This window comes from Myxocyprinus asiaticus, chromosome 15 (genome assembly GCF_019703515.2).
Source record: "Myxocyprinus asiaticus isolate MX2 ecotype Aquarium Trade chromosome 15, UBuf_Myxa_2, whole genome shotgun sequence".
NCBI classification, from domain to species: domain Eukaryota; kingdom Metazoa; phylum Chordata; class Actinopteri; order Cypriniformes; family Catostomidae; genus Myxocyprinus; species Myxocyprinus asiaticus.
The window spans coordinates 30,546,642-30,572,193 of NC_059358.1; the positions used below are offsets into that span (position 1 = coordinate 30,546,642).

The following is a 25,552-nucleotide window of genomic DNA, read 5'->3' on the forward strand; positions in this document are numbered from 1 at the left end:
GGTTTGGCCCTTGCACTATTATTCAATAAATAATCACACATATAATAATAATAATAATAATAATAATATTAATAAATATTATATATAATTATTAAATATAATAGTAATACATGTTATTTTAAAAAATAGTTAAATATATTAATGGCACTTGCACTATTATTCAATAAATAATCACACATATAATAATAATAATAATATTAATAAATATTATATATAATTATTAAATATAATAATAATACATGTTATTTTAAAAAATAGTTAAATATATTAATGGCACTTGCACTATTATTCAATAAATAATCACACATATAATAATAATAATATTAATAAATATTATATATAATTATTAAATATAATAAATAATATGTTATTTTAAATAATAGTTACATATATTAATGATATAATCATGAATTAATTACATTATTTTATTTTTATTATAATTAATTATTAATGACCATTAAATGTAATATTTGTCCGTTGACTGTGACAACCAATTTCCAACACAGTCTTGCTTAAAGGAATAGTTCACCCAAAAATAAAAATTCTTTCATCATTTACTCACACTCATGCCCTTCCAAATGTGTATGACATTTTGTTTTTCAGCAGAACACAAATGAAGATTTTTAGAAGAATATCTTAACTCTGTTGGTCCATACAATGCAAGTGAATGCTGGCCAAAATTTTGAAGCTTCATGTCTCCTGAAGCGATCCAATTGGTTTTGAATTCACAGTTCTTCTATCTATTTAGGCTGTCTCAACAGCTTCTGTCTCTATATGTAATCTCATACTGACATGATGTTCAGTGGGGGGTTTTGTGGGGGCCATGACATCTGTTGCAGGGCTCCTTGTTCTTCTATTCTAATATATTCTATTTGCAAAAGTAATGTTTGGGAGTCTAACATTTATATTTCCTATTGACACACTAAAGCTGATGATATAAATAACCATCTAAAGACAAATGCTTTTATGAAACATCTTATGTGCCTAAGACTTTTGCACAGTACTGTACTTCATACAATGGTATTTATGTACTCAAAGAATACCATAGTATTACCAACTCGGTAATGTCCACAAAAAAAGACATGGTAATTCCACTGTGTGTCTTTGTAGGAGACTAAACTATTCTTTTGCCAATTCACAAATTAATCATTAATGAATGGTTAATGAATAGTATATTAATCCATCTCTGGGCTGCTTTCGGTTGCCAAACAACTTGGTGCATTAATACAAAATTGATGTGTGGTCACTATTATACAACATATTCCAATGTGGCTCATCCAATAAGACTTTGAAAGCTAGAATGATTCATTTTACAAAACATATACCGCTAAGTACATGAACTACATATTAGTTGATGGGTAGAAGAGTACTGCTTCAAGAGGGATGTCATTGGTATGGGGATTTATGTGTGTAATTCAGACAGTTGAGCATAAGAAAGCTTCAGAGCTGAGAGGTGAGGACTGGGTGTGTTATCAGCTGTTAATGTGGAGCTGAAACAGAGCTTGCTGCTCTCAGTCACTCCTACGCATTCCTATTGTGGTTTAACACCCAGCACTACCAACAGACATATACACACAAATGCACACTTACCCCGCCTGGCGTCTCCTCCACGTTTGATAAGGGTCAAAGAGAGTTTCGCACAACAGCAGGCCGTGTTGTACCACTGACTGTAAGGTGCTCTGATCATCTGGCTGCTTCTTCAGCTGTAACACAGACAAACACACACGCTAGAATGAGTCTTGTGAATACACCAACCATTCTGTTTTTTGGCTTGTTATCATGAGGAGAGACAAAAGCATTCTTTTGAATAATGAGAAGGTCAAAAGCCTTCCACCCATAGCTTTCTGATTCAACCTGTTCTGCAGTAATAACACCACAAGTGCATGTTTAGTAATGGCAAAAGATGTATAGTAATATTCAATTAAAGTGAACATATGTTCAGAATAAACAAATACGTTACATAAATTTGCAATGTTTTTCCAATCTAACACTAGAATAGCACTAGATCAGTGGTTAGAACTGGTGGATTGCAACTCGAAAATGAACTGAAAGTCTGTTTTTCTTCTGGCAGCAGGGAAAAACAATGCTAAATGCAAACAGTAAATGTAACTAACCATATGTTTGCTTATAATGCTTATCTACTTTTAAAATGGAGGTAACTCTACAATATTTTTGCTCCAAATGTATCTGTCACTTGGTAATATATTGGTAATACTTATCCAATATTTAGCCAAGTGTTTGTTCCATTTGTTAGGCTGGTAATTCACACTTTTAATTTTGTTTATGTATTTACAAAATTATCAGTTTTACAGATCAGCATATGTTATGCTAATAACTTTGCAAATTTTGGGGCCTGTTCAGTTCCTGGCCCTATTAAGCTAAAATATTAAGATTAACACTTTTGATACTGTGTTGGATATATTTGATGTCCAATGTTGAATTTGGGTCCTGAAGCCAAACAAGATGAGAATTATTGCACTACTACAAAATAATTGAATCAAAAGAACAATAATTATTTAACAATAATTTCTTTTTTTTTTTACCACTTCCTTTTATTGATTTAATGGAGAAGTGATGACAAGAAATGATGGGGAGAAGTAAAGGGAATGTCATTGGGAAATGGCTCAACCTGTATGAGCATGGGTGCTAACAACTATGCCAAAACTCAAAGTACTTTCGACTTCTTACCTGGGTCAAACAGAAGTTTAGGAGCTTGATTGTCTCAAACACAAACCCAGGGGTCTTTTCAGAGTCAATATTCTCCATATTCCTGAAATCAGAGGCGAAATCATTTCAAACAAATCCTATCTGAACTGCTATTATCATAAACTCGAAGAAGATTCACATCAGAAATTCACTGTAGCATAAAATGCTTTTTTCCCTACTGCTCCTCATTAAGAGAAGCTTATCAACAGCAATATCACAAAGGAAGGTGGTCATTCTGTGCACAGTGGGAGCTGACCTGCAGATGATGATGAAGAACTTGATGAGGAGCAGTGGGTGTGGAGCAGTACTGTTCTGGTCCTGCCCTGACAGGTGGAGGGCGCTGTGCCATAGCTGGGTGCTGAGGAAGACCAGTACCTCCTTGGGGATGAGGGGGATATCGGTGCTCCATTCCTCCAGCCTGAAGACAGTAAAAAAGTTACTGCACAATACTGGCCAAAGGGTCTTAGAGAAAAAAAAATGTGGAGTCAGATTAGTGTGTCTCTATACCAGTGGTTCTCAAAGTGCCGGGGTGGAGAGGAAAAACTGCCTCGGACTGCCATTCAGATTTGTTGTGTTTGCGATACACGTGAAAACCATTTACAGTATAAGTTTGTGCACAATTTCTTTCGCTGCCGCCTTCTTGTATGGTGTCAAGTGCGCTCACTGAGCTGCACAGCACTTATGTAAACAAAGACATTCTTGCGATTCGAATCAGTGAAGAAGAAGATAGTCAGTTAATTAAGACTTTGTGACCGTTTATCACACAAAGCTATTAAATGACTTTCAAAGATTTGGTATATATGTAGCACACAAGTGACATGGTGCTTTTATCTGCTTTTGGAGCTTGACAGTCACAGTCACAATACTTTCATCCTTCATCTCGTTCCATTAAAGAAAAGAAAGTCATGTGGGTTTGGAATGATATGAGGGTGAGTAAATTATGAAAAACAATTATAATAATAATAATAATTTAAGGGTGAACTATTCCTTTTACATTGCTCCTGCAATGCAGTATCACTTTCTTATTTATTCTTATTTTTTGTAACAATGAGTCTACAGAAAATAAAACAATGTATGCTTAATGACAAAAAAAAGTTAATTTGTTTATTTTTTCAATGAAGAGTACAATCTTTCATTATTAAAAACAAAACAAAAAACAACCTAGTCTAATGAGAAATCGTAATATTAGTATGAGATGGCAACATTTTAAGAAATCATACGAGTTGGCATAGATTTTTTTTTTTTTTACTCCCATATAGAAAAATAAACGGACCAACGAATGATGTTATTACAATTTTTCATACATTTAACCCCTTACCCTAACCTAAACCTAACCATAAAGTCAAGCCCCTTACTCAAACCCTAAACCGAACCATGATTTTAGTTGAAATAACTTTTCTGTAACAAGGAAGAAAGAAAACGTTGTGGTTTGGAATGAAACAAGGGAAGCGTATTCCAGGTTACTGACACATATCAGTCATTTGAATTGCATAAATAAATATGGAATGAGTAACCAAATTTGTTCACAGATGTTTCCTTTCTTAATCCTAATAAGGTTTTTGTGTCCTAGAGGAAGAGGCTAGGCAGAGGATCAGTGAGTGAGTCGGTCAAATTTTTGTGAAAAATATTGAAAAGGGGGTCTGTGCATATACTGAGGACATGCAGCTTTGTATATGTGACGAGGAGGAGGGAGTGGTCGGGCCGAGAAGATTCGCGCCTGGCTCCGAGTTGCCCAATCAGTGGGAGAGAGATAAAAGGAGGAGCCGGGGATGCCAGAGAGAGAGAGAGAGAGAGAGAGAGAGAGAGAGAGAGAGAGACGCACGCAGCAGTGTTTTGTGTGTGCGCTTTTGTTATGTTTCAGTTCAGTGTTTTATGTAGAATTAAAGTCTTTTTGATTGTTAATCCGGTTCCTGATTCCTCCTTTACCAATGAACAAGAGGCTTGTCTGCCACAGTATATAAAGTCTGGCATCAACTCACAATCTTTATCTAAAAGTAAAAAGGCAGCATTTTTGGAGAAGGCAGCTGACCTCAAGGCAAATGCTCCTATCTTTTCAATGTTAACATTTTGCAATATAAAAAAAAAAAAAAAAAAAAAAATACATATACAAAATAGCAATGAATTAATTTTCAGAGGTACCTATATATGCTTGCTCTTTTTTAGGGTTAAAATAAACTGTTGGATAAGAGGCAAGATAAAATTTATTTAAAATTCGGTTTGTTTTTTTCAGATTTGAAATCCTGTTTATTGATGGTTTGGGCTTTATGGGAATAAAAGTCATACCTTTTTACACAAGCTAAGTACAAACTCTTATGAGAGTATTTTACATGAGACGTTGACAAAATGTTGACAAAACAGTCCAAACTGAGAACACATCCAGTTTTCATTGTTTTTTAGATCAGATTATGATGGTGGTGGTGGGTACAAACGTTCTTCTAGTTTCAAAAGGGGGTGTGACCAAAAACAAAATTGAGGACCACTTCATTATACCAAATGTAGATTTGTTTCGCCACTTTTCTTTCTTTTTTTCAAAATTCAGAACCACTGCACTATACAAAATATAGTTTTGTTTTGTTGTTTGTTTTGCCACTTTTCTATTCAAAGGACAGTAGAGAGAAGGGATAGGAAGTCATTCGCTTAAAGACAGGGGGAATGGGATGGTATCAAACCCGTGTTTTCCACACGAGCACCACAGCTCAACAAAACATTTAAAATACTAGACCACGGCCCCATATATCAAGTGTGCACAATGTCAACATATACTGTATAATGACTCACTATATCATGTGCACAGAGTCTGCAGACTGGCAAGTCTCTATTCAGGTGAAAGTATTTATAAGATGGATTTTTCAAACTAAAAAGGAACTGTTACATGAGCAATTAAACATACAGGTATATGGGCCGCTAAATACTTCTATAGTCAGAGTTCCATCTAGACCTGACCACCTAAAGATCAAACTCTCTGTGTCAGTGACATTCTGATAGGTCGTTTAGCGAGCGACTGACTCACCGGCGAGGCTCCGTTGACTGCACATCAATGACCTTCTCAAAAGATGCCACGAATGCCTCCAGCCACTGCTGCAGGTACCCGACATCTTTCTGAAAGACAAAGCAAGATAATGGGAAAGAATTAGAAACCATGTAACATCTTTTGACAGGACAGCCCCTTTGTCAGAGTTGTAGGTTACAGACAAACTCATACATTTGAAATCAAAACATGAACCAATGAAACAGCCCATATTTGTGTTATCCTTAACCCTGTAAGGTGATGTGTAATATACCTTAGGTTTTACTGATGCATGACTGACTGCTATCTCCAAAATCAGAGCATGCACACGCTGGCGTCAACACAACAGGAAACTACAAAGTATGCAATTTGTGCGATGTAACAGTGAGGATATTGTGAATTCTCAGTGAAATCAGTAGAGTGACGCTCATGGTTTTGTTAAAGGAAAAAATGCAAATCACATTCGTTGTCAACATAAAAGGATTGTGAAATTAGCAATTCATTCCACAATCCATTCAGTCTTGCATTAGACATCATTGTCAAATATAAAAGAAGGAAGTTTGTGAAATATAGTACGTTAAAACTGATGTGTTTAATTTGTTTATTGTTAAAATCTTTAGCGTACCCAGCGTAATATGCAGTCAACTATAAGTAAGCCATTTGTAGGTTGAGTTTACCTGAAAGCGTAACACTGTGGCACTATCAAAATCAGTTTGTTTGAATGATCTAGCATGACACAGCAACATTAGCTCAACCAATGGTGTGAGTTAGGGGCGGGACTACAGTATCTGTTAGTACAACCGATGGAAGATGGGGGAGTTTTCTGGAATAAAAAACATTGATACATTTTTCAATTACGTTTGGTGACTTTAGTGGCACAGAAATTACACACATTGCCTTTTAAGAGATAAAAGAACATTTTATCGGATTTAAAGAAAATGACCATATTTGCAACTTGACCACAACAATTTATTTGTAGTTTGTCAGTTTCTTCGCTAGATCTCATTATTGCCACCACTGCAACCTAATCTGCAAGAATTTCCCTTTATCAGTCTTCTGATCATATTGTAGGTTCAAGTCCCTTATTTCACAGGCATGGGATTCTGTGATTTATCCTTCTGGTACTCAAGGATGGGTTGGGGCAAGCAAAGCTGGTCATGGCTGAGTGCAAAGGGGCAACTGGGATATACACCTGGACTTAAAGCCAGCAAAAGAGCATAAACCATCAACCAGCCTGCACAGCTGCTATTTGAGCTCACGAGTCTATTATTACTGAAACACAGGGCCTAGTTAAACAGAGATCACGTGACCTCTCTAGGTAATTTAATAAAACAAACTCAAAACTCTCTATAGAGCCATGCTGCATGCAGCTCAGTGTCAGAAATTAACTTTCTTTTTATTAAGGGGCAATATTTGCCCACTGAAATTGATTTTCAAGGGCATATGTACATTTATGAAGGCACTTTTGTTTTCAAACCATATAAAACACACAGCATGCCGTTTTTTCGTCAAATACTTCAATAAAATCAATTAATCTGAAAAAACGTTGGTTAATTATAAAATCAAATCAATATCAAATACAAAAAGCAGCTGTAAATAACACATTAAACGTTCCGCTAGAAAATGATTTAAATAATTAGCCCTATACTGTCTACCGTCATAGTAGATTTTCATGTAATCACTGTTAAACACTGTTTTCATGTTAAACACCTTGTATTAGGCATTAAACCGATTCTAAACCCACAATAAACTTATCACTAATAGACCTTCAATAGAATAATGAAACGTCAAAAGTTAGATCACAAATAACAAAAGAAATTAAATAAGAAATTCACTATGGGGCATTTTTTTTTGCCACCAAATTTTAAATATTTGGGGCATTTTTGATGAATTGTAACTCTGATATTTAATTTCTCAACATCATCATCAATGAATCAATGGAACTACTGATATTATTCATTTTTGTTCAGTGATCAAAACATCCTTTACGGTAAAGTTCCATAGAGGCACAAGTTCTGTCGAGAATGAATCACAAACCAAAACATGCGACATCAATATGAACAAACATCACATGTGACCGTTACTTAAAAGAGACTTGTGGAAAACTTTTCAAACAAAGAGAGAGAAGTTATACTTTGCTAAAATAATACAGCTTCATCTGACCGCCCACTCAAATAGAGGAAGTTGGGCTGTCAGCAGCTTCATAAAACACTATCAGAGCAGATGTCCACATTTTGATAGCAAATTAAGAAGAGGGGTCTAATTATTTACAGTGTAAAAGCAAAGTTGTGCAATGCAACAATAAGCAGGTAAAGTACCATTATACAACCCCCACCCCAGAGCAAAAAAGTGAACTTTACCAATTGCCGTTCATTTAGGGGCCAGTCCATGTCTCATGGCAGGTGAAGTGAGGTGGAGGGGCTCCTGCTACCCCAGTCTGTGCTGAGCCCCCACCAAGTTGGTTAAAACTCCAGAATGTGTGTACCTGTAGAACCCTCAGAAGCATTCAGAAGCCATCATAACTCTTCCGTTTAGACATGCTCCGAGTTGTTGACTTACTCTGCTCTATTCTGCTCTTTTGCTGTCGGAGCTTCTGTCAAGCGACCAGGAAATGACAAGTCACTTTAATCGAGGCACATTTCCTCTCTTCTCTCAGCTGGGCTCCTCGTCACCCATTCTCTTTCTACCTCAACACTAGCACAGCTTTATTGGTAAGGTGCCGTCTCACCTCACTGAGTAACAGTTATGTAAACACCTCTCTGATTCTCAAAGGTGTACCTCAGAGAACTGATGAAATCACAACAGCACTGTCTCTTTTATGGTGTTTTCTTTCAAGGTTCACCCAAAAATTACAATTCTGTCATCATTTACTCACCATCAGGTCATTCCAAACGAATATAACTTTCTTACTTCAGTGGAACACAAACAGTGAATTCTTGAAGAATAACCTGGCCACACTTTTCTATGTAACAGAAGTGAATAAAAACCAGAATTGGGTGTAATCTATTACAAAGTAATTAATTACTGTAATCTAATTACTTTTTTAGTACAAAAAGTAGTGTAGTGCATTACATTTTCAATTCTTGTAATTGGATTAGTTAATTGCTTTTAAGAACATTACTTAGGCTACACATATTTCTAAAATAATTTTCTTTTCTGAATTGCATTCATGGGGCGGTCAATGTCCGAAATTACAGACAGAATGAAACTGAATTCATTATTCACTGATAATTTTCACCTCCAGTGGGCTGTAAACTGCTGTGATCATTGAGTCTTCGATTGAACAAATCTTTCAGAAGGTTGTCTAAACTGGATCAACTGATTCATTGGAAAAAATCTACTCAAAAGAAAGATTTGTTCTTGAATCGGGCATTGTTACTTCTCTCATGAACGTACCAAGGAGAGCTAGGGCAGGCGTTCTAATTTTTCAATGAATTCCAACTTCAATTTCAGTCTGTTCCTCACACAAAGCTATCACATTACTTCAGAAGACTTGGAATATAGTGCACAAGTAAAATGGACAACTTTTATGATGCTTTTGTGGTGTTTTTTGTCCTTTTGGAGCTTAACAGCCCCTGGTCCCCATCCACTATTATTGTAGGGAAAAGAGTAGCATGAACATTCTGCTAAACATCTCCTTTTGTGTTCCACAGAAGAAAGTCATAGAGGTTTGAAATGACATGAGGTTGATTAAGTTACCATTTTTGGTAAACTATCCCTTTAAGCAGAGCAATCCAGTAACAACTTAACTGTAAATACGCCATGCTACGTCAGGCTTTCAATGATGCTGCAAAGTGAGCTTGAATGTTTTTTTTTTTTTATAGACCTTCACAGTGTTGAAAGCCCAGTTGTGCAATAAATGGTCGTCTTATTTTGTGGTATACAGACTGTGGTTGAGTGCACTATAATAGCACCACTCCCACAAAAGGCAAAAATATTTGGTGCAGCTTTCAAATCATAGCTGGAGGAAAACCTGAAAATTGAGCAATAGTATATCATTGATTCCGTCATTGGTATGAATCAGTAGTCAGATGGAAGTAACATGCTCTGACAAGGACAGATGCAAAAACTAACACACTGACATCAGCATGTGGGAGAGAACAGTACAATTAAACTCTTATAGCAATGACATGGAACTGAAGTTGAGTCTATGACGACTGATCATTTGATCGCAACCAAGGGCTTAACAGGGGAAAATGACAGCCGTGTGTCTCTGTGGGCCCAACAGTGTCCTATCATCACCCTTAATGAGTTTTCCATTTTAAGCTCTGGCTCAGCTGAATCCAGTAAATTAGATTTTGAACTTGACACAGATTTCACATTTTGAGAAGATTTGAGAGAGAGCTATGACAATCAAGTTCCATTTTGGACACCTTTCTGAAAATTATTTGTTTTTCCTCTTGCAGTCTCAAGTGGAGAATACCTGTACCACTGCACTTCCACAATAACAAAGCATGTCTTCACAGAGGGTGGGAGGTCTCGCAACCACTGTTGCACCATTAGATGATCTGTCAGTATTTCTTCAACTGCACTTCCTCAAATAAACTGTCAAAAATAACAGCAATAGCCAACACACAATTGTTTTTAAAAAACTGATAATGGGAAATGAAAATATTCAATTCAGGTATCAGAACTGAAACAAGTGATATATTGGTACCATCTGTAAGAATGGTGTCAATTTCACATTTACATCAGATAAAAGGGAAACATACCTGCCTTATACTCTACACAAAACTAAATAAGGCTACCCAACTATTGCTGGCACTTTTCATAAATGGGGTACAAAAAAGGTCTTGAAACTTTTTAACAAATGATCAGTAAAAGATGTGCTTAACTTTCAGAAAATGTAGTTCGTTCACCTTAGGATGTCAAACTAAAATTTATATGGGGTTTTATTATTTATTTTATGTGAGATTTGCATATTTTGAAATATCTAAATACTAGCATCTTTTTATGCAAGGTTAATTTTGCTAGGTCAATATGTTGAGACTCAGCTCTGTTACATTGCCCTACATGCAAGCATCCACCAAATTAAGCTTTTCATATACAGCATACAATATTTATTACGTGGGTCGCTGAAATGCTCTATTCTAATTGGTCAATGGCCCCATCTAGTGGTCTGATATTTCTGAGTAACAACAGCACATCTGGGTATTTCAAGTCATCTTTCCTACTCTGATATCTGTGTGATCTTTACAATTACGCTAATAATAGAATTTCAACTCAAATCAATGTTTCATGTCCATTTATTTATTTGGAAAGTAGTCTTGTAACAAGCTGTATAATGAGCATTCAGATGGTCATTAATTACAAAATAAACACCAACAGAACTCTGACGCAAACCAGAGGTGGAATCTAGCTGTTCAGCGATTTCTTTCTTCTCACATAATTACACAAAAAATATTTTATGTCTATTTATTTGGATGGTAGTCGTGTAATAACCGGGATAATGTACAGTCAACCGGCTGTTATTGCTAAAGGAGATCCCTATCACCCCATCGAATGATCGGATAACAATCAGCTGACTGTACATTATCCCTTACATATTCACCACATGATGTATTCTGACCATATGAAATTGGAGACACGATGTGCAGAATATGTTGAAGGGGCTTTCCATATACTGTACTTGCTTCAATTTAGAACACTCTAATATCTCTAAAATAACTCAAATATGCATTAAGCGAGGATAAAATGTGGATAAACATGAATGAATATTGTCAATTATGACAGACAGATAATGCAAGGTGTCAGTTATTCTTTATATTTTACCTCCAGAGGCTACGGTTGTACTCTAGAACCCTCTATAGCTGCCCATGAAAATAAAAACAATCTGTGAATTATCGCCATTGAATTATGCTGATGACCAATAGTTTCATAAGAAACTATTGGCCCTGATTAATCGCAAAGACGATACATTGTTCGGCCTCTAGTCAATATATTTGTACACTGATGATTAAAATAATCAGGATTAAAGTAGAGTTATTAAAGTCAGGCCAGTTCCGGATCGGTATTGGGTATGTTTCTCTGAAGAAATGTAAAATAACAGATGAGCCATTCTGTATGAAATTCCTGGTGGCTCCATCTGTCTCTGTTTCTCTGTTTTTTTATTTAGCTAATTATACTCACTGCTAGTAAACACAGGCCTCAGCACAAATGTAAAAACTCCCCAGTGAACATCAACAGGCAACAGACTTCCAAAATTCTTTAAGATTCAACCATTTTCATGGCCATTTAAAACAAATGTATAAGCAGGCAGCCAGGCACTATATGAAAGTGATTTGTCCATTTACATTTAACGGCAAATTGTGGTGCGACATCACACAATACGACGTGATGTTTAATATGCAGTACGTTTTCACAGTGGGCAGAACACATCGCAACACTGCAGAAACAGAAAACAAGTGATCAACATAATGTTGTGTCAGTTCTCATCGCTGGTTAGGACAAAATCCCTGATTTTATGAGGAAGAGAGCTTTTATCACTTGTTACTTTATTATGTTGCATTGGGTTAGGGAACGGTGAAATATGTTTGCGAACAGCCCTAATTACAAATGCTAAACCAGTTTCCTCAACTGCACCCTTTACTATGTGGCTTTCAATTAAACAGTCCACATTCCCACAAACAGCCATTGGCCTCACCCACTACACAAGCAAATGATAAAGTCCTTGTAACTCCAGCTCGATGATGCAATACATAAGGAGGGAGAAAACTTAAATGAGGGAAATGACAACTTCCTCTTAATTAGATCATAGGCTTTAACACAGGCTGGTTATGCTTTAGGGATTGGAATTGATGATACTGAAGGATAATAATGCAAAACAAGGCACAGTGACACCAGAGGCTACATAATCAGGGTTGGGAGGGTTACTTTTGAAATGTATTCCACTACAGATTACAGAATACATGCTGTAAAATGTAATTTGTAACGTATTCCATTAGATTACTCAAGGTCAGTAACATATTCTAAATACTTTGGATTACTTCTTCAGCACTGGTAGATTTTTTCACTTGTCTTGACTATAAAAATCTGCCAGTACAGTAAAACAAAATACACATGTTAAAAATACATTCTCTGAAAAACCTAAATATCTTATGCAGTGTTGTTTCTAAAACAAGATAAATCAAATTCATCTTGTTTTAAGGATTTTTAGATATTTTTACAGGAAAACAATACAACAATTATTATCCAGAATATGATTTTTGCCCTAATATCAAAGGTCTTACTAGAAAAAAAGAAATTATGATCCAACATGAATTTTCTTGATAAAAAAATATGAACGTGCCTGGTAACATGTGCATGTAAAATGGATAGAAATAGCATTGTGACGTACTCGCATTGCCATGATACAAAGGTAAATTCAATGGAAAGTTAAACTTGTACATCACGTCCTGTGACACTAACTCCATTTTCATTTCAAACCTTAATTTAAAATTAACTTTTTCCTCTTGAAATAAAAAATAATGCAAGGCATATGTCACAGTCCTGTCACTCTGTCAGTCAGGGTTTTTGTCTGACAGGACCGTGACATCATTGTCCCATGTCTGTCTTACATTTCGTTGTCTGTCTTTGTGTGTGCGCCCTGTTTCGGTTGTATTGCCTGCCGTGTGCTCTTCGGTCTGTCTTGTTTCATGGCTGGAGCATGGGGTCTGGATCCTGACTTCCTGTCGGTCTGTGTCGGGATCGGGACACTCATGCTCCATGTCTGTCTGTTATTGATGTGGGTGCTTCGCGCTTATTTCATCTTAGCAGCATGCACTCGTGTCAATAGTTTATGTCTGTCTCTCGCGAACATGGGTGCGCCTTGCGTCGCGCTTGTGTTGGGCTGCACGCCCACGAGCTGTCTTGTGTTTCATGTCCGGAGCATGGTGTCTGGATCCCGACTTCCCTGTCTGGTTCAGTTTCGGTCTGTGTCGGGGTCTGGACACACAGAATCTGCCGGTAGACTGTAGCTATCCACTTTGTTACAACAGATTGTCAATACCAGTGTCCAGCGGCACTTTGAACTCCACAGGAAAAGTGAAGTGATAGTTAAGACTTGCGAGCTTCAGTGGTAATTAAAATGTGCCAAAAATACTTGATTTCTATCACAAGTCCCGTCTAGACTTGTTCTGTACATCAAATAATAGTGCTAAGAGCTCCTTTCTCCATCACTTTATCACTGACAGGGAAGTGCTGTTGTGGTGTGTGTATAGTGTAATGACTCCAGGAGGACACATTACAAAGGTTCTGCCCCGCCCTCCCAACAAGGGTTTATGTTGGTTTATGCTGTATTAATGGTAAATGCATTAATCACGATTAAGTAAAATGTACACGTTAAAATTTTTTAATTAATCACATGTGATTAATGCGTTAATTCCGACAGCTCTAATCTAAACATATTTTCTTAAAATAGCTTCAGTGTAGTTTGCTACTTTTTGTTAGTAGCTTGTAGTGTAGAGTAGATTGAAAGTCGTTTAACTACTTTAAGTTATGAGTTGCTTGTATCTTGGGAAGCTACAGTTTCAAAGTAACTTCTCGAACATTGATAACACATGCTGTTTAATGGAACAGACATTTGAAGGTAACTATCACCCTCCCGTGAGTACTGAGGTTTGTTACCACCACAGAAATGCAAGAATGTTAAGTATGGGACAACACTCTTGCAATGTGTGGATGAAGCATTCACATTTGTGTTTGCATTCTTGCGCAGAGTATGTTTTTAGACTTGATTGTTCTAGCTGTGAGTTTGCAGAATGCAGTTGTAAAATGTGTTACCCCTGTAATATGTGCATTTTCTGGGGCTCAGGTGACCGACTGTGTGTGTCTGATGTCACTGGACAAGTCTGAGGCTGTTCCTGTGGATACACACATGTGGCAGATCGCAAAGCATGACTACAACTGTGCTGCCAGTAGCAGACAGAAGACCCTGACAGATAAAGTCTATAAATATATTGGTTAATGCTCAAACCATAAACTGAAATACCCATAGCTCATCCATCTCATCCTGTATTAGTACTGTATGCTAAGGCAAGAATCATTGTTTGTACTATTGCTCATACCTAGGGTTAAGTATTTGAACATGCCCTTAACCCTAAGTATTAAACTTTGGCACAAAACCTAATATGGCACATAACATGGGATACTTCAAATGCCACTGCCTGAACCTTGGATTTAGGATAGACCTCACCGAAATGACCTGCCAGTTAAACTGCGATGCACCTCACTGATCTCTGTCTGAATCACCTTGGTCTAATGATGGACTACACTCTTAAAATGGAATGCATAGACAGGGTTGGGAGGGTTACTTTTGAATGTATTCCACTACAGATTACAGAATACATGCTGTAAAATGTAATTTGTAACATTCCGTTAGATTACTCAAGGCCAGTAAGGTATTCTAAATACTTTGGATTACTTCTTCAGCACTGGTAGATTTTTTCACTTGTCTTGACTATAAAAACTCTGCCAGTACAGTAAGACAAAATACACGTTAAAAATACATTCTCTGAAAAACCTAAATATCTTATGCAGTGTTGTTTCTAAAACAAGATAAAGCAAATTGATCTTGTTTTAAGGATTTTTAGATATTTTTACAGGAAAACAATACAACAATTATTATCCAGAATATGATTTTTGCCCTAATATCAAAGGTCTTACTAGAAAAAATACATTATGATCCAACATGAATTTTTTTGATAAAAACATATGATTGTGCCTGGTAACATGTTCATGTAAAATGGCTAGAAATAGCATTTTAGCTTAGCGTAAAGCTGTCAATTTACACAAGGTTTATTTCTATTTCTTCTGAAGAATAGAAGAAAGTGTTTCACCGCTGTTCAAATGCACTTTGGATCGCATCATTTATATGTATAAATGTTTTCCATCTGAAATGACTAAATATTAAATGAAGCAAATGACAATAAAATGCAAAGTAATCTCTTCAGTAATCAAAATACTTTTTGAATGTAACTGTATTCTAAATACCAATTATTTAAATTGTAACTGTAGTGGAATACAGTTACTTATATTTTTCATTTTAAATACTTATTCCCGTTACATGTATTTCATTACTCCCCAACCCAGTACATAATATAGAATAAACATTAGCTACATGGCATACCATTAAGGCCCCTGCACACTCCATACGAAATCAAAGAACGAATGGGTGTGATGTCATTTAAAACAAAATCTTGAATTAAAAAAAAAAAGGTTTTGAGTTCTTTTATGGCGAACTTTCTGCTAAACACCTTCTTACTGCAATTTGTCCACGTCATCAGTAGGTGTGACCTGGAGCTCCACCTACTTTGAGGCAGATAATTAATTCTTGTTACATTGTTCACACCGGTGTGCAGAGTTATTAGTTAACTGGTGCAAACTTACCTACATCTGTTCGTAGACACATTTACCATGAACATGTGATGCATGTAATTTGTTTAATTAGTCTACAAAATGAATAAAATCTACTCAAATACTCTTAAGCACCCATTCACTCATGTGCCATCTGCAGCCATTTACACATCTGCCAAAAGTAAGATATGCCGATCATCCTTATTTTGTCTGTATTCTACCCATTAACACTCTTTTATAAACCCATCTTTGCAGCAGTGTCATCACAAATTACAATAACATAGTGTAATAACCCCACATTACGGCCACGTATAGAGTGTTGCCGCATTAGCGCCATGAATGCAGAAGGTAAACATGACAAATTACACATTATCAACTGCATATATGTATATTACATTAAATCATCATCAAGTAGTTAATACAGCTTTTTTTACTGATCGCATGTGAATTCTTCTGAGGCATTTGATAACATTTTTTTAATGTATTAATTGATGTTTTACATGTAGTCTTGAGTGTCCTCATATCTAAATGTACCTCTAAAAGCCTCCCACAACGGTGTGGCTGGTGTCTGAATGTTCGCAAAACAGTATGTCATTGCTCAGCTGTTTCTAACTTCTTTTTATTTAACCTCTGAACGAAGAACGAAAAAAAAAAAGTTTTTAAAGGGTATTGTTGCCGAATTGCTGCTCTAGATAATTAGCCTTCTTCCAGATAATGACAAAAGCCACTAAATGAATCAAAGAGGGCTAAATATAGTTGAACAGTCCCACGGGGAAGTCTCGGAAAGTACTGAAGCTCCTTGATAGCAGCGGCCTGGACTTATCCCTACAACTGGGGCTTTTTGCAGTCTTTCTCTAAAAAAGAATTTGACTGAAAAATGTATCTTATTGGGTTCATTTAGTTTAGAAAAAAGTTGTAGTATCATCTCCAAAACCAATGCCATATTAAAAATACGCCCTTCTACATTTAAAAGTGAATATCATCTAATTACAGCTTGAGCACACATTAGCTCTATTCCAAAAATTAGCGAGCTGCTTTGCTGTCTACATAGGAAGCTGCCTCCTAAGGCATCCTAACTCAAATGGAACCTATGTGACTGATTTGAAATGGTCTACAGGCAACTCCACACGCTACACCAGTAGTGCCCCTCACGTCAAGAGCACAGAAGACTTGACCCTAAAATGATTATTTTTTAGCCAAAATAAGATTTAGATGGTACCATAATGTTGCATAATGCTGGATCTGGTATCAGACAGCCTTCACATGGGGAAAGTGTCGATGATGCCTTAAAATGCTGTCTAGGTAGGCAGCTCACTATAGGTTTTGCAGATGAGTAACACTCTGATAGTGCACATAGATGTTCTGGTGTAAACTTGAAACTACTTTTTTCATGTAAGTGATTACATATATTTTGCAAATATCCACAGCATAAGCATAAAGCATCAGGAGCAAACAAGTACTGTAGAGAAATCTACATTCATACAGAGCAGTCATGTAAAACAGAGTGTTTTGCAATATAATAACAAAGCCATTGTGCAAAAACTCCTGCATCATCAATGCAAATTCAAAGCTTAGACTAAAGACCACAGTGTTTTATCCAGACAGTCTGTGTTTTGTGCACATCCTCTGCGTCTTTAAGAGGGTGACAAAGTCTGTGGGGAAGGCTGACGCATCAATGACTCGAAAAGACGTAAAACGTAATACAAAATCAAGTTACAAGAGCTTATTTAATAAGTTTGATTCATTAGCTGTTCGAAGAACATGTTGTAGCTCTCCGCTGAAACTTGCGTTGTGAAGTAGGGTTTGATAATTTGACCTGGTTGGCAGTGTCTGCCTATATATGGAAATATGCATATTGTACTACATGTATACAGTATCTCCAGTCTGCACAACTACATGGCTTGCACTATGTAGAGTAGCCCCAAAAATTATTTGGATACGTTTAGACACTTAAGTTATTTGCAATATTTGCAAATAAATGAAACTTTAAAAACTTTAAAAGTGTGCTTATGCTATATCTTTGCTTAAAATAAAAGCCACTTGGTTTGATATTTTGTTATATCTAATTGCAGTCACATTCAGACTTTTTTAATTGTGGCCTATGTGTGCTGTATCTATAGAATGCACCACAACGATTGAATGAAGTGTGCCCAACTGTAGTTTACATGTGAAAAAGTACTATGTAGCAATAAAAAAAAAGAGAAACAGTATGAGAAGAACCCTTGGATTTAATGACTGGTTGACCATCCTGTCGCAGCTAAAACTCTGCAAAACATTTAGCTGTACATTTTATGGTTTGCATACTTTTTCCTGTAACTGTATACAGCAAAGTTATGTCACTGGACAATTAGAGAAATCAATCATATGGCTCTGGATAAATGGACTGCACCCATAAGTGGATAGCCAGGATTACACAATAAGAAGTTATATATATGTCACCTTTAAGCTGCCCTATGTTGGCACCACTGAACTGAGGAATCCAAAGGCTTAGCCGCCTCTAGATTGCTTTTAGGAATGTCAGGGTATAGATAAAATAGGGCTGAAAAATGCATTTAAGAGACTCGCATGTGAATTGCTGGCATTCACACAAGATTAAGGTAAAATAAAAGCACCTGTATGCAGACATTTTTCCTAAGCATGACGTAAATCTCTAAAACTTGACCTACTGGTACATGACAATGGCAGTTCAAAGAACTGAGGTGGGTGATGTCTTTTCATAGCTGCCTACACAAGAACTCTCCGTTCTCAGCATTGTGACAATACACTGGAATCTATTAAGATCAACAGGCAGGTTTGTTGTCTGTAAAAACATACACACCTGCCAACTCTGTGTTCTCCAAGGAGGAGCACCTGTGATAAGCATCTATCTATCACAAAGAAAAAATTGTTGTAATATAATGTAATACACATGATTGATGTAGCCATCAAAAACATACCCTCAGTTTGTCATTTTATCATTATGCTGATTCAGGAAGGAGCTAAGCTTGTCCAGCAGGTTTGATACAAAGACACAAAAAGTAAATGACAATTTCATGAACGGTGAAGAAGGGTCAAAAATGTTGTCATCATTTTCCTCACCCACATGTCGTTCCGATGCAGTATGCCAAATTATTTTCTTGACTGTAAAACACAAATGGAGATGTTTGGCAGAATGTCCAAGCTGTTCTTTTCCATTCATACAATGAAAGTGGACGATGAAGCTCCATAAAGAAAAAGAACCATAAAAGTCATAAAAGTAGTTCACATGACTCATGCGCTATATTCCAAGTCTTCTGAAGTCAAATGATTACTTTGTGTTATGAAAAGACTAAAATTTAAGCCTTTATTAGCCGCTCAAGTATCATTAGCTTGTGTTCAATTAAAAAAGGGGGGCCTTTAGATACATTGTACCAGGTTTGCTATCACTGAAGCCAAATTTCTTACATGACACAGCAAATTTAAAACAATGCGACCGCAAATACGCATTTGAAAGCTACGACAAAGGGGAAGATTATCAGTGAATAATGGTTCAAATTTTCCTCACGCAAAGCTATTATATCATATGGCTTCAGAAGACTTGGAATAGAGTGCATCAGTCGTATGGAGTACTTTAAATGTGCTTTTTTTGGTCTTTTTTTTTTTTTTTTTACTTGATAGTATCACCACCCACTTTCCTTGTATGGAAAACAGAGGTTCTTCTGCCTAAGACATCCTTTTGAGTTCAATGATCAATGAAAAAGATAAAGTGGGGAACAACGTGGGTATGAAAATGATGATAACATTTTCATTTTTTTGTGAACTTTTCCTTTAATATTCAATGTAGAAAACCATTTCAAAGACAGATCCAGACTACTACCTCAAGTTTATTTGTACATCAGACAGCACAATTGCTTTCCACATGTCATAATCACAGAATTTACAGTGTCAACCCTAAATCTCATGAAAAATCACAACAAACAAACACAAGCTCCTAAATTTACAAAACCTCTTCCTCTATTAGGCCTGAATTTGGATGACGATGGCTACCATGTGTTTAACAACTCAAAAACAGCTTGTTCTGCGAGGTTACCAATGGTAGCAAACATGACAGGAAGTGGTTTTTATCACATCAATGTTGTCCTCTGAAGAGCACACTCAAGAGGAAGTTGTCTGTCAGAGGCATCGCTGCTCTCACAGCCAAATGAAAAAAGAAAAAAGGCTGGCACCCTATTATAGTACAGCAAGATCACAATAATATGACATTAGTATTAGCTGTTCTTCTGCGATTGTGTTCTGTTGCCTCTGATGGGGATGTAGTGTTCAGCTCTAATGCTGGGCGGCCACATCATGCATTCTTTTAATATCATTTAAAATAGGTTGAGCTCTTAAAAAGATAGTTCACCCAGAATTAAAATCCTGTCATCATTTACTCACCCTCATATTGGTCCAAACCTATATGACTTTTTCTTCCATGAAACACATAAAGAGATGTAAGACAAATCGTTCAGACCTCAGTAAGGTTGAAAAAATCAAATTGCGATTATTTTGAAAAGTATTGGTTACAATTTGAACTGTGATATAACAATAAAAAAAAACAAATATATATATATATATATATATATATATATATATACACACACACACACACACACACACACACACACACACACACAAACACTATATATATATATTTTTTTTTTTTTTTTTTTAAGTATGTCAAAGTGACTTACATTGGCTTACAGTGACACCTAGTGGCCTGGATGCTGCATCATACAGACAGTAGTTTGAAGTTACCAATGCCATTGTTGAAATTCACTATGTTCACTCAGACAGGACTTATTTAATCCATGAATGAAAGTGTCCAATAACAGGGCAGTTGCTGTGATTAATCAAGTAGTATTCAGCTTGTCATGTATGCTAACATGGCTGCCGAAATGAGGCGCCCCTGCTCCATGTAGATAAAACAGCTTTTATAAGGTTACTGATTTGACTGAACTCTTCATCTCACATGTGTGGTCATGATTTTATACATAGGTGTCAAAATTACTATTCTTTTCTTTAGAAGTAAAATTTTTAAATGTGGAAAAAATTACTGAATGACCCTTTAAGTCCATGGTACTCAACAGGCGAACCGTGGGCCGCATCCGGCCCGCAAACCATCTTTTTGTGGCCTGTGTGATGTTGTCATCACATAAACTTATTGAATGTGTATGGATTTTGAGGTGTCAGTTTTCTGGAGCCTTTATGGTAATTCTCATTATTGATAAACTGCTGAACCATTACTGAGGAAAAGAAATGGCAAATTGATACAAATAATTAATTAAACAACAAATCCACAAATATAAATCTCATTATAAGCCACTTTATATAACATGAGTGCGGCGTCAGTTCCACTGAGTATATGGCCTACTTGTAAAAGTGTGGATCTTTTAAAACAAACAAAAAACATACAGGCCTATATATGTTTATTACAGTTTATCACAGTTTTTCTTTTTCGAAGACCCACACTTTTATAAGAATCGTGCTGTATATCTACAGTATTTATAATGTATTCTTTTATTATTTTTAATTGCATGTGTCTATGATGTATTAAATAGTATATAGTGCTTGTCTGCTTGTCACATTAATATAAAAAAGTAATTAAAAACTTTTTTAATATTAAAAAAAGAGTGCGGTCCTCAAGGCTAAAGGGATCCTGCTTTCTGGCTCCCCGGCTTGCTGAAGTTGAGTACCCCTGCTTTAAGTCATGGGCAAACATGTTCTACTGCCAATAGAAATACTGTTTAAGAAATGGTGTTAACAAAAATATAAATAAATGAATAAATAAAATCAGTGAATATTATTCAGAATAGCACCATCTTTGATTTTTGACAGGAATGAAAACGAGGCTGTGAGGGATTGACTTGTCTTCAATGATATGCAAAAAGCTCCTAAATCACATCTAATTTTCCACAACTCATGTTGTCTGGAGTTTTTCATCTAATGAAATGCATTTCATCTCTGAAATTCTTGAAAGTACTTTTGCTGCCTTTAAGCGCTTTCTGGAGCTTCAAAGTTCTGGCCCCATTCACTTGCATTGAATTGACCTAAAGAGCTGAAATATTCTTTTAATATATTCTTTTTCATTTGAGTTCTGCAGAAGACATAAAGTACTACACATCTGGGATGGCATGAGGGTGAGTAAATGATGAGAGAATTTTTATTTTTGGTTTCATTTTTTCATTCAAGTCTGTATTTTGGCAGAACAATGAAGGAAGACACTCTTCTGTCCACAAAAACACGGTGTTATGACGTTACTTTAGATGTGGATTGTATCTTTTGGCGGCCAAGCATATTTGGAATTATGCAAATGTGCATTTAAAGAATCTAGAGCGCTGTAAATATAACGCGCTCAGCTCATTAGCCTCACGCAGCTGCGGACATACAGTAAGCGCAGCGAGCAGCGTATGCAGACTATTTCTTTCTTCCATTAAATCACAGCCCTTGCTGTTTGATAATGGCACAATGTAATTTCGCAATTTCGATTTTATTTCGATTAATTGTTCAGCCCTAAGCATCTGGCATACGGAACGGCATGAAAATTTATAAATGATGACAGAATTTTACATTTCAGGTGAAATAACCCTTTGAGTTTGATGCTCAAAATGAGATCTGATGTCATACTTACTGTTATTATGTTGCACATTAAAAAAAAAAGGTTGAGAGTGGACACAGGTTCAGTCAAAATGTACAAACAAGTTTCACATGGGACCTCATCACATTGGCTGGACGGACTCATTCCACAGTCAAATGTCTTGCATAATAGGTGAGGAGAAGAGAGCTTTAAATGTGTTTAAAATAGAGCATAGCCCCATGAGACCAGAGGGAAAAACAGGCAATTTTTCAAATAAGGCTTTTATCAAGTCAGGATCAGAGGCATTAAAATGGGTGTTCCAAACAAGATTCAAAACATTGGAATGCATTGTGCTGTCAAGCATGCAGGGAAAAAGCAAACCCATATATATGGGCGTGCAAAATCACACACCACAGTGGTGGCATCAATGATGCCATTTATCAATGCTTCTCAGAAAATCACAAATTTAGCACATTTTTGTTTGGGACCAATTGGGATTGTAATTATAGAGAAAGGGCAGATCCATTAGCCTGCTGCAACAAGTCAGCAGAACAAGTCCATCTACTTTGCATGTCTACTGGTACATGTGCAGTTATACAGCTGAATAAATGTGGAATCCAATGACAAAGGGTTCCATTTTGGATAATGATATTTAAAATAACACTCCCAGCTATCTGAATTCAGTTAACATTATGCCAATGACAAGACCAGATTGGAACGCCACTGCATAATTAATACATCAGTTATTCCATGCAATAATTTTCAATAAGCATATGAGGCTAATTAAAACAGTGATCTGTAATAGTAGACATTTCTCTTTGGTGACCCTGGTGCTTCTTGTCTCCTGCACCTGCTGTTTTGGTTACCATGGTAGCCATTCATAAAGAACACTTGCTGTAGTGAGCCATTACAGCTGTTGACCAGTAAAGTGGTCGTCATGACAGAGTTGCAGATCATATAGAATACATGGATGCTTAACTTCATATTTTATCTTCAACAATCTCTCACAAAAGTGTGCACCGGAGGGGTTTGTCAACATTTGGGGCATGCTCATTTCGTATTCATACGTGAATGTAAAGCATTATAGCAAAAACACACAAAATGCATTGTTTATATAAACAATAAACAGGTAGATTCTTTCTACCCAGGCAATGTGATTAAAGTTTTAAAGATAAAAATTAGATAATGCAGTGCTGAATCTCGTTTGATATGTTGATTTAGGAACAATTCATACACTACACAATATTACAAAGCGTAGTATGTTGCAAATGAAGAAGAAGAGACAATCTCCTTATACACAGAATTAGGAGAGTGAACAGGAAGTGGCATGTCATCGTTACCTGACTCACACAGGTAAATACAATACATTAAGTATGCAGAATAGCACTCTGTAAAAATCGAATTTCTCTGGAGAGACAAATCTTAGCGTTGTGCATTAGCTAAAATATCCTGTCATCACATTTGCCAATCACATCATAACGACGTACTAATGAAAATGTAAGTGAGCGTCAAATGTTTTCACAGCGTACGTGCACGCGCAACCTTCCACAAAATAATCAGAAGCGCACTTCCTGAAACTGTTTCAAAACAAAGAGGAAAAGAATTATTACGTATATTATTTGCCTATATCTATATACATGAATAGGACACAATAATAATGACAGTGGCAAGTTTGCAGCAGATCGAGCCCACACAAACTCGGAAGCCAACAGGTGTCGTACGGCTCCATCGCGCGAGCGATCTTTGGCTCGTGACTCACCTTAGTGTAATATAACATCCACAGCTCGTACAGTCGCTCTTTCGAAGCCATTCTCCCTTGCCCTTCTGCGTACTACCTCCAATCAAACGTCAATTAAACCATTTGACAATACATCCAGAGGGAAACAAAAGAAGTAGACTCCGCGAAGACCCAGGGAATATTGTTCGCGAGACACAGCATGCTGCTGTAGAGCTGTCCACTACCTGGTTGCCAAGCTCTCCCAAAGTTACATGTCTTTCAGACGGCGGGTGGGTCAAAATGGCATTTCCGAGCAAAGAAAACTAGACAGTGTCGAGAGCAACATTGGAGAAGTATCGCAGATTAGACGCTGCATACGTGTACATCACTGTCAGAGGAATTCAAGGGGAGTTAAACGCACTTGTCTGTGCACGCACTCCACTCCCATCCTCTTGTACACTTACGACAGTGGCGGTAGAGAGCAAACCAAGATATAGCCGGGAGGAGTTCTCCATAGATAAAGGAAAAGTCATCAAAGCATCATGGTGCTTGAGTTCTTGAGTGAGCCTTGTTTGGCAGGGGCGGGGTCAGAATGCTGGCACGTGGTGGCAGCTGCCACCATAAAAATGAGCTTTTGCCACCCCAAGTCCATAACAACATTCATCCCCCTCCCCACGGGTCAGACGAACTTATTGGATGACACTCTTTTGCCACCCCTGGCAAAAAAATCCTGGACACGCCCCAAACAATGTTTGGTTATGACAGTTTGTCTTTGCTATGCAATGTATACGACCATCTTGTATATGGGTAGATAATGACATGCAATACTATTTGGAAAGTTGATTAAAGGTCTAAAGAGATTTTAAGAATCATTTTTCATATTCTTTTATAATTATAATGCTTGCGGGTTATATGGTCTCATATTAACTGAGCGTCTACATGGACTATTTATAGGCTACACACTGCAGTACAAAACTAGTAAAGGTAAAAAGTGCATTAAAAACCGTCAAAACATGATCTAAGACATAGCCTACACTTTTCCTTCATTATACATTTGAACCTAAAATCTTTGATTTTATTTTATTTTTTATCACAAAACTGTTTTAATAATCTCTTGATGCTTGCAGAAGTGGTGTTGGCGTAGTGGGCTAAAGCACATAACTGGTAATCAGAAGATTGCTGGTTCAATCCCCACAACCACCACCAGTGTGTCCTTGAG

The 25,552-nt window shown here is 36.6% G+C and overlaps 1 protein-coding gene across 2 annotated transcripts in view; it reads right to left on the reverse strand.

Annotated features, from left to right (window-relative positions):
• The window catches only part of LOC127452800 (neurobeachin-like protein 2), an 88,558-nt gene extending 63,737 nt beyond the window's left edge, over positions 1-24,821 (reverse strand). Inside the window, exons 1-5 of one of the 2 annotated variants that reach the window (XM_051718521.1) lie at positions 24,376-24,821; positions 5,717-5,805; positions 2,963-3,124; positions 2,689-2,770; positions 1,591-1,703 (exon numbers count right to left, since the gene is read on the reverse strand). In XM_051718521.1, coding sequence (XP_051574481.1) covers positions 1,591-1,703; positions 2,689-2,770; positions 2,963-3,124; positions 5,717-5,805; positions 24,376-24,426 — 497 coding nt within the window. In that variant the 5' untranslated portion in view covers positions 24,427-24,821. Of the gene's footprint in view, positions 1-1,590; positions 1,704-2,688; positions 2,771-2,962; positions 3,125-5,716; positions 5,806-8,073; positions 8,308-24,375 lie in introns of those variants that run through there. The other variant, XM_051718522.1, reaches the window with a different exon arrangement.
• Between the last annotated feature and the right edge of the window lie 731 nt (positions 24,822-25,552).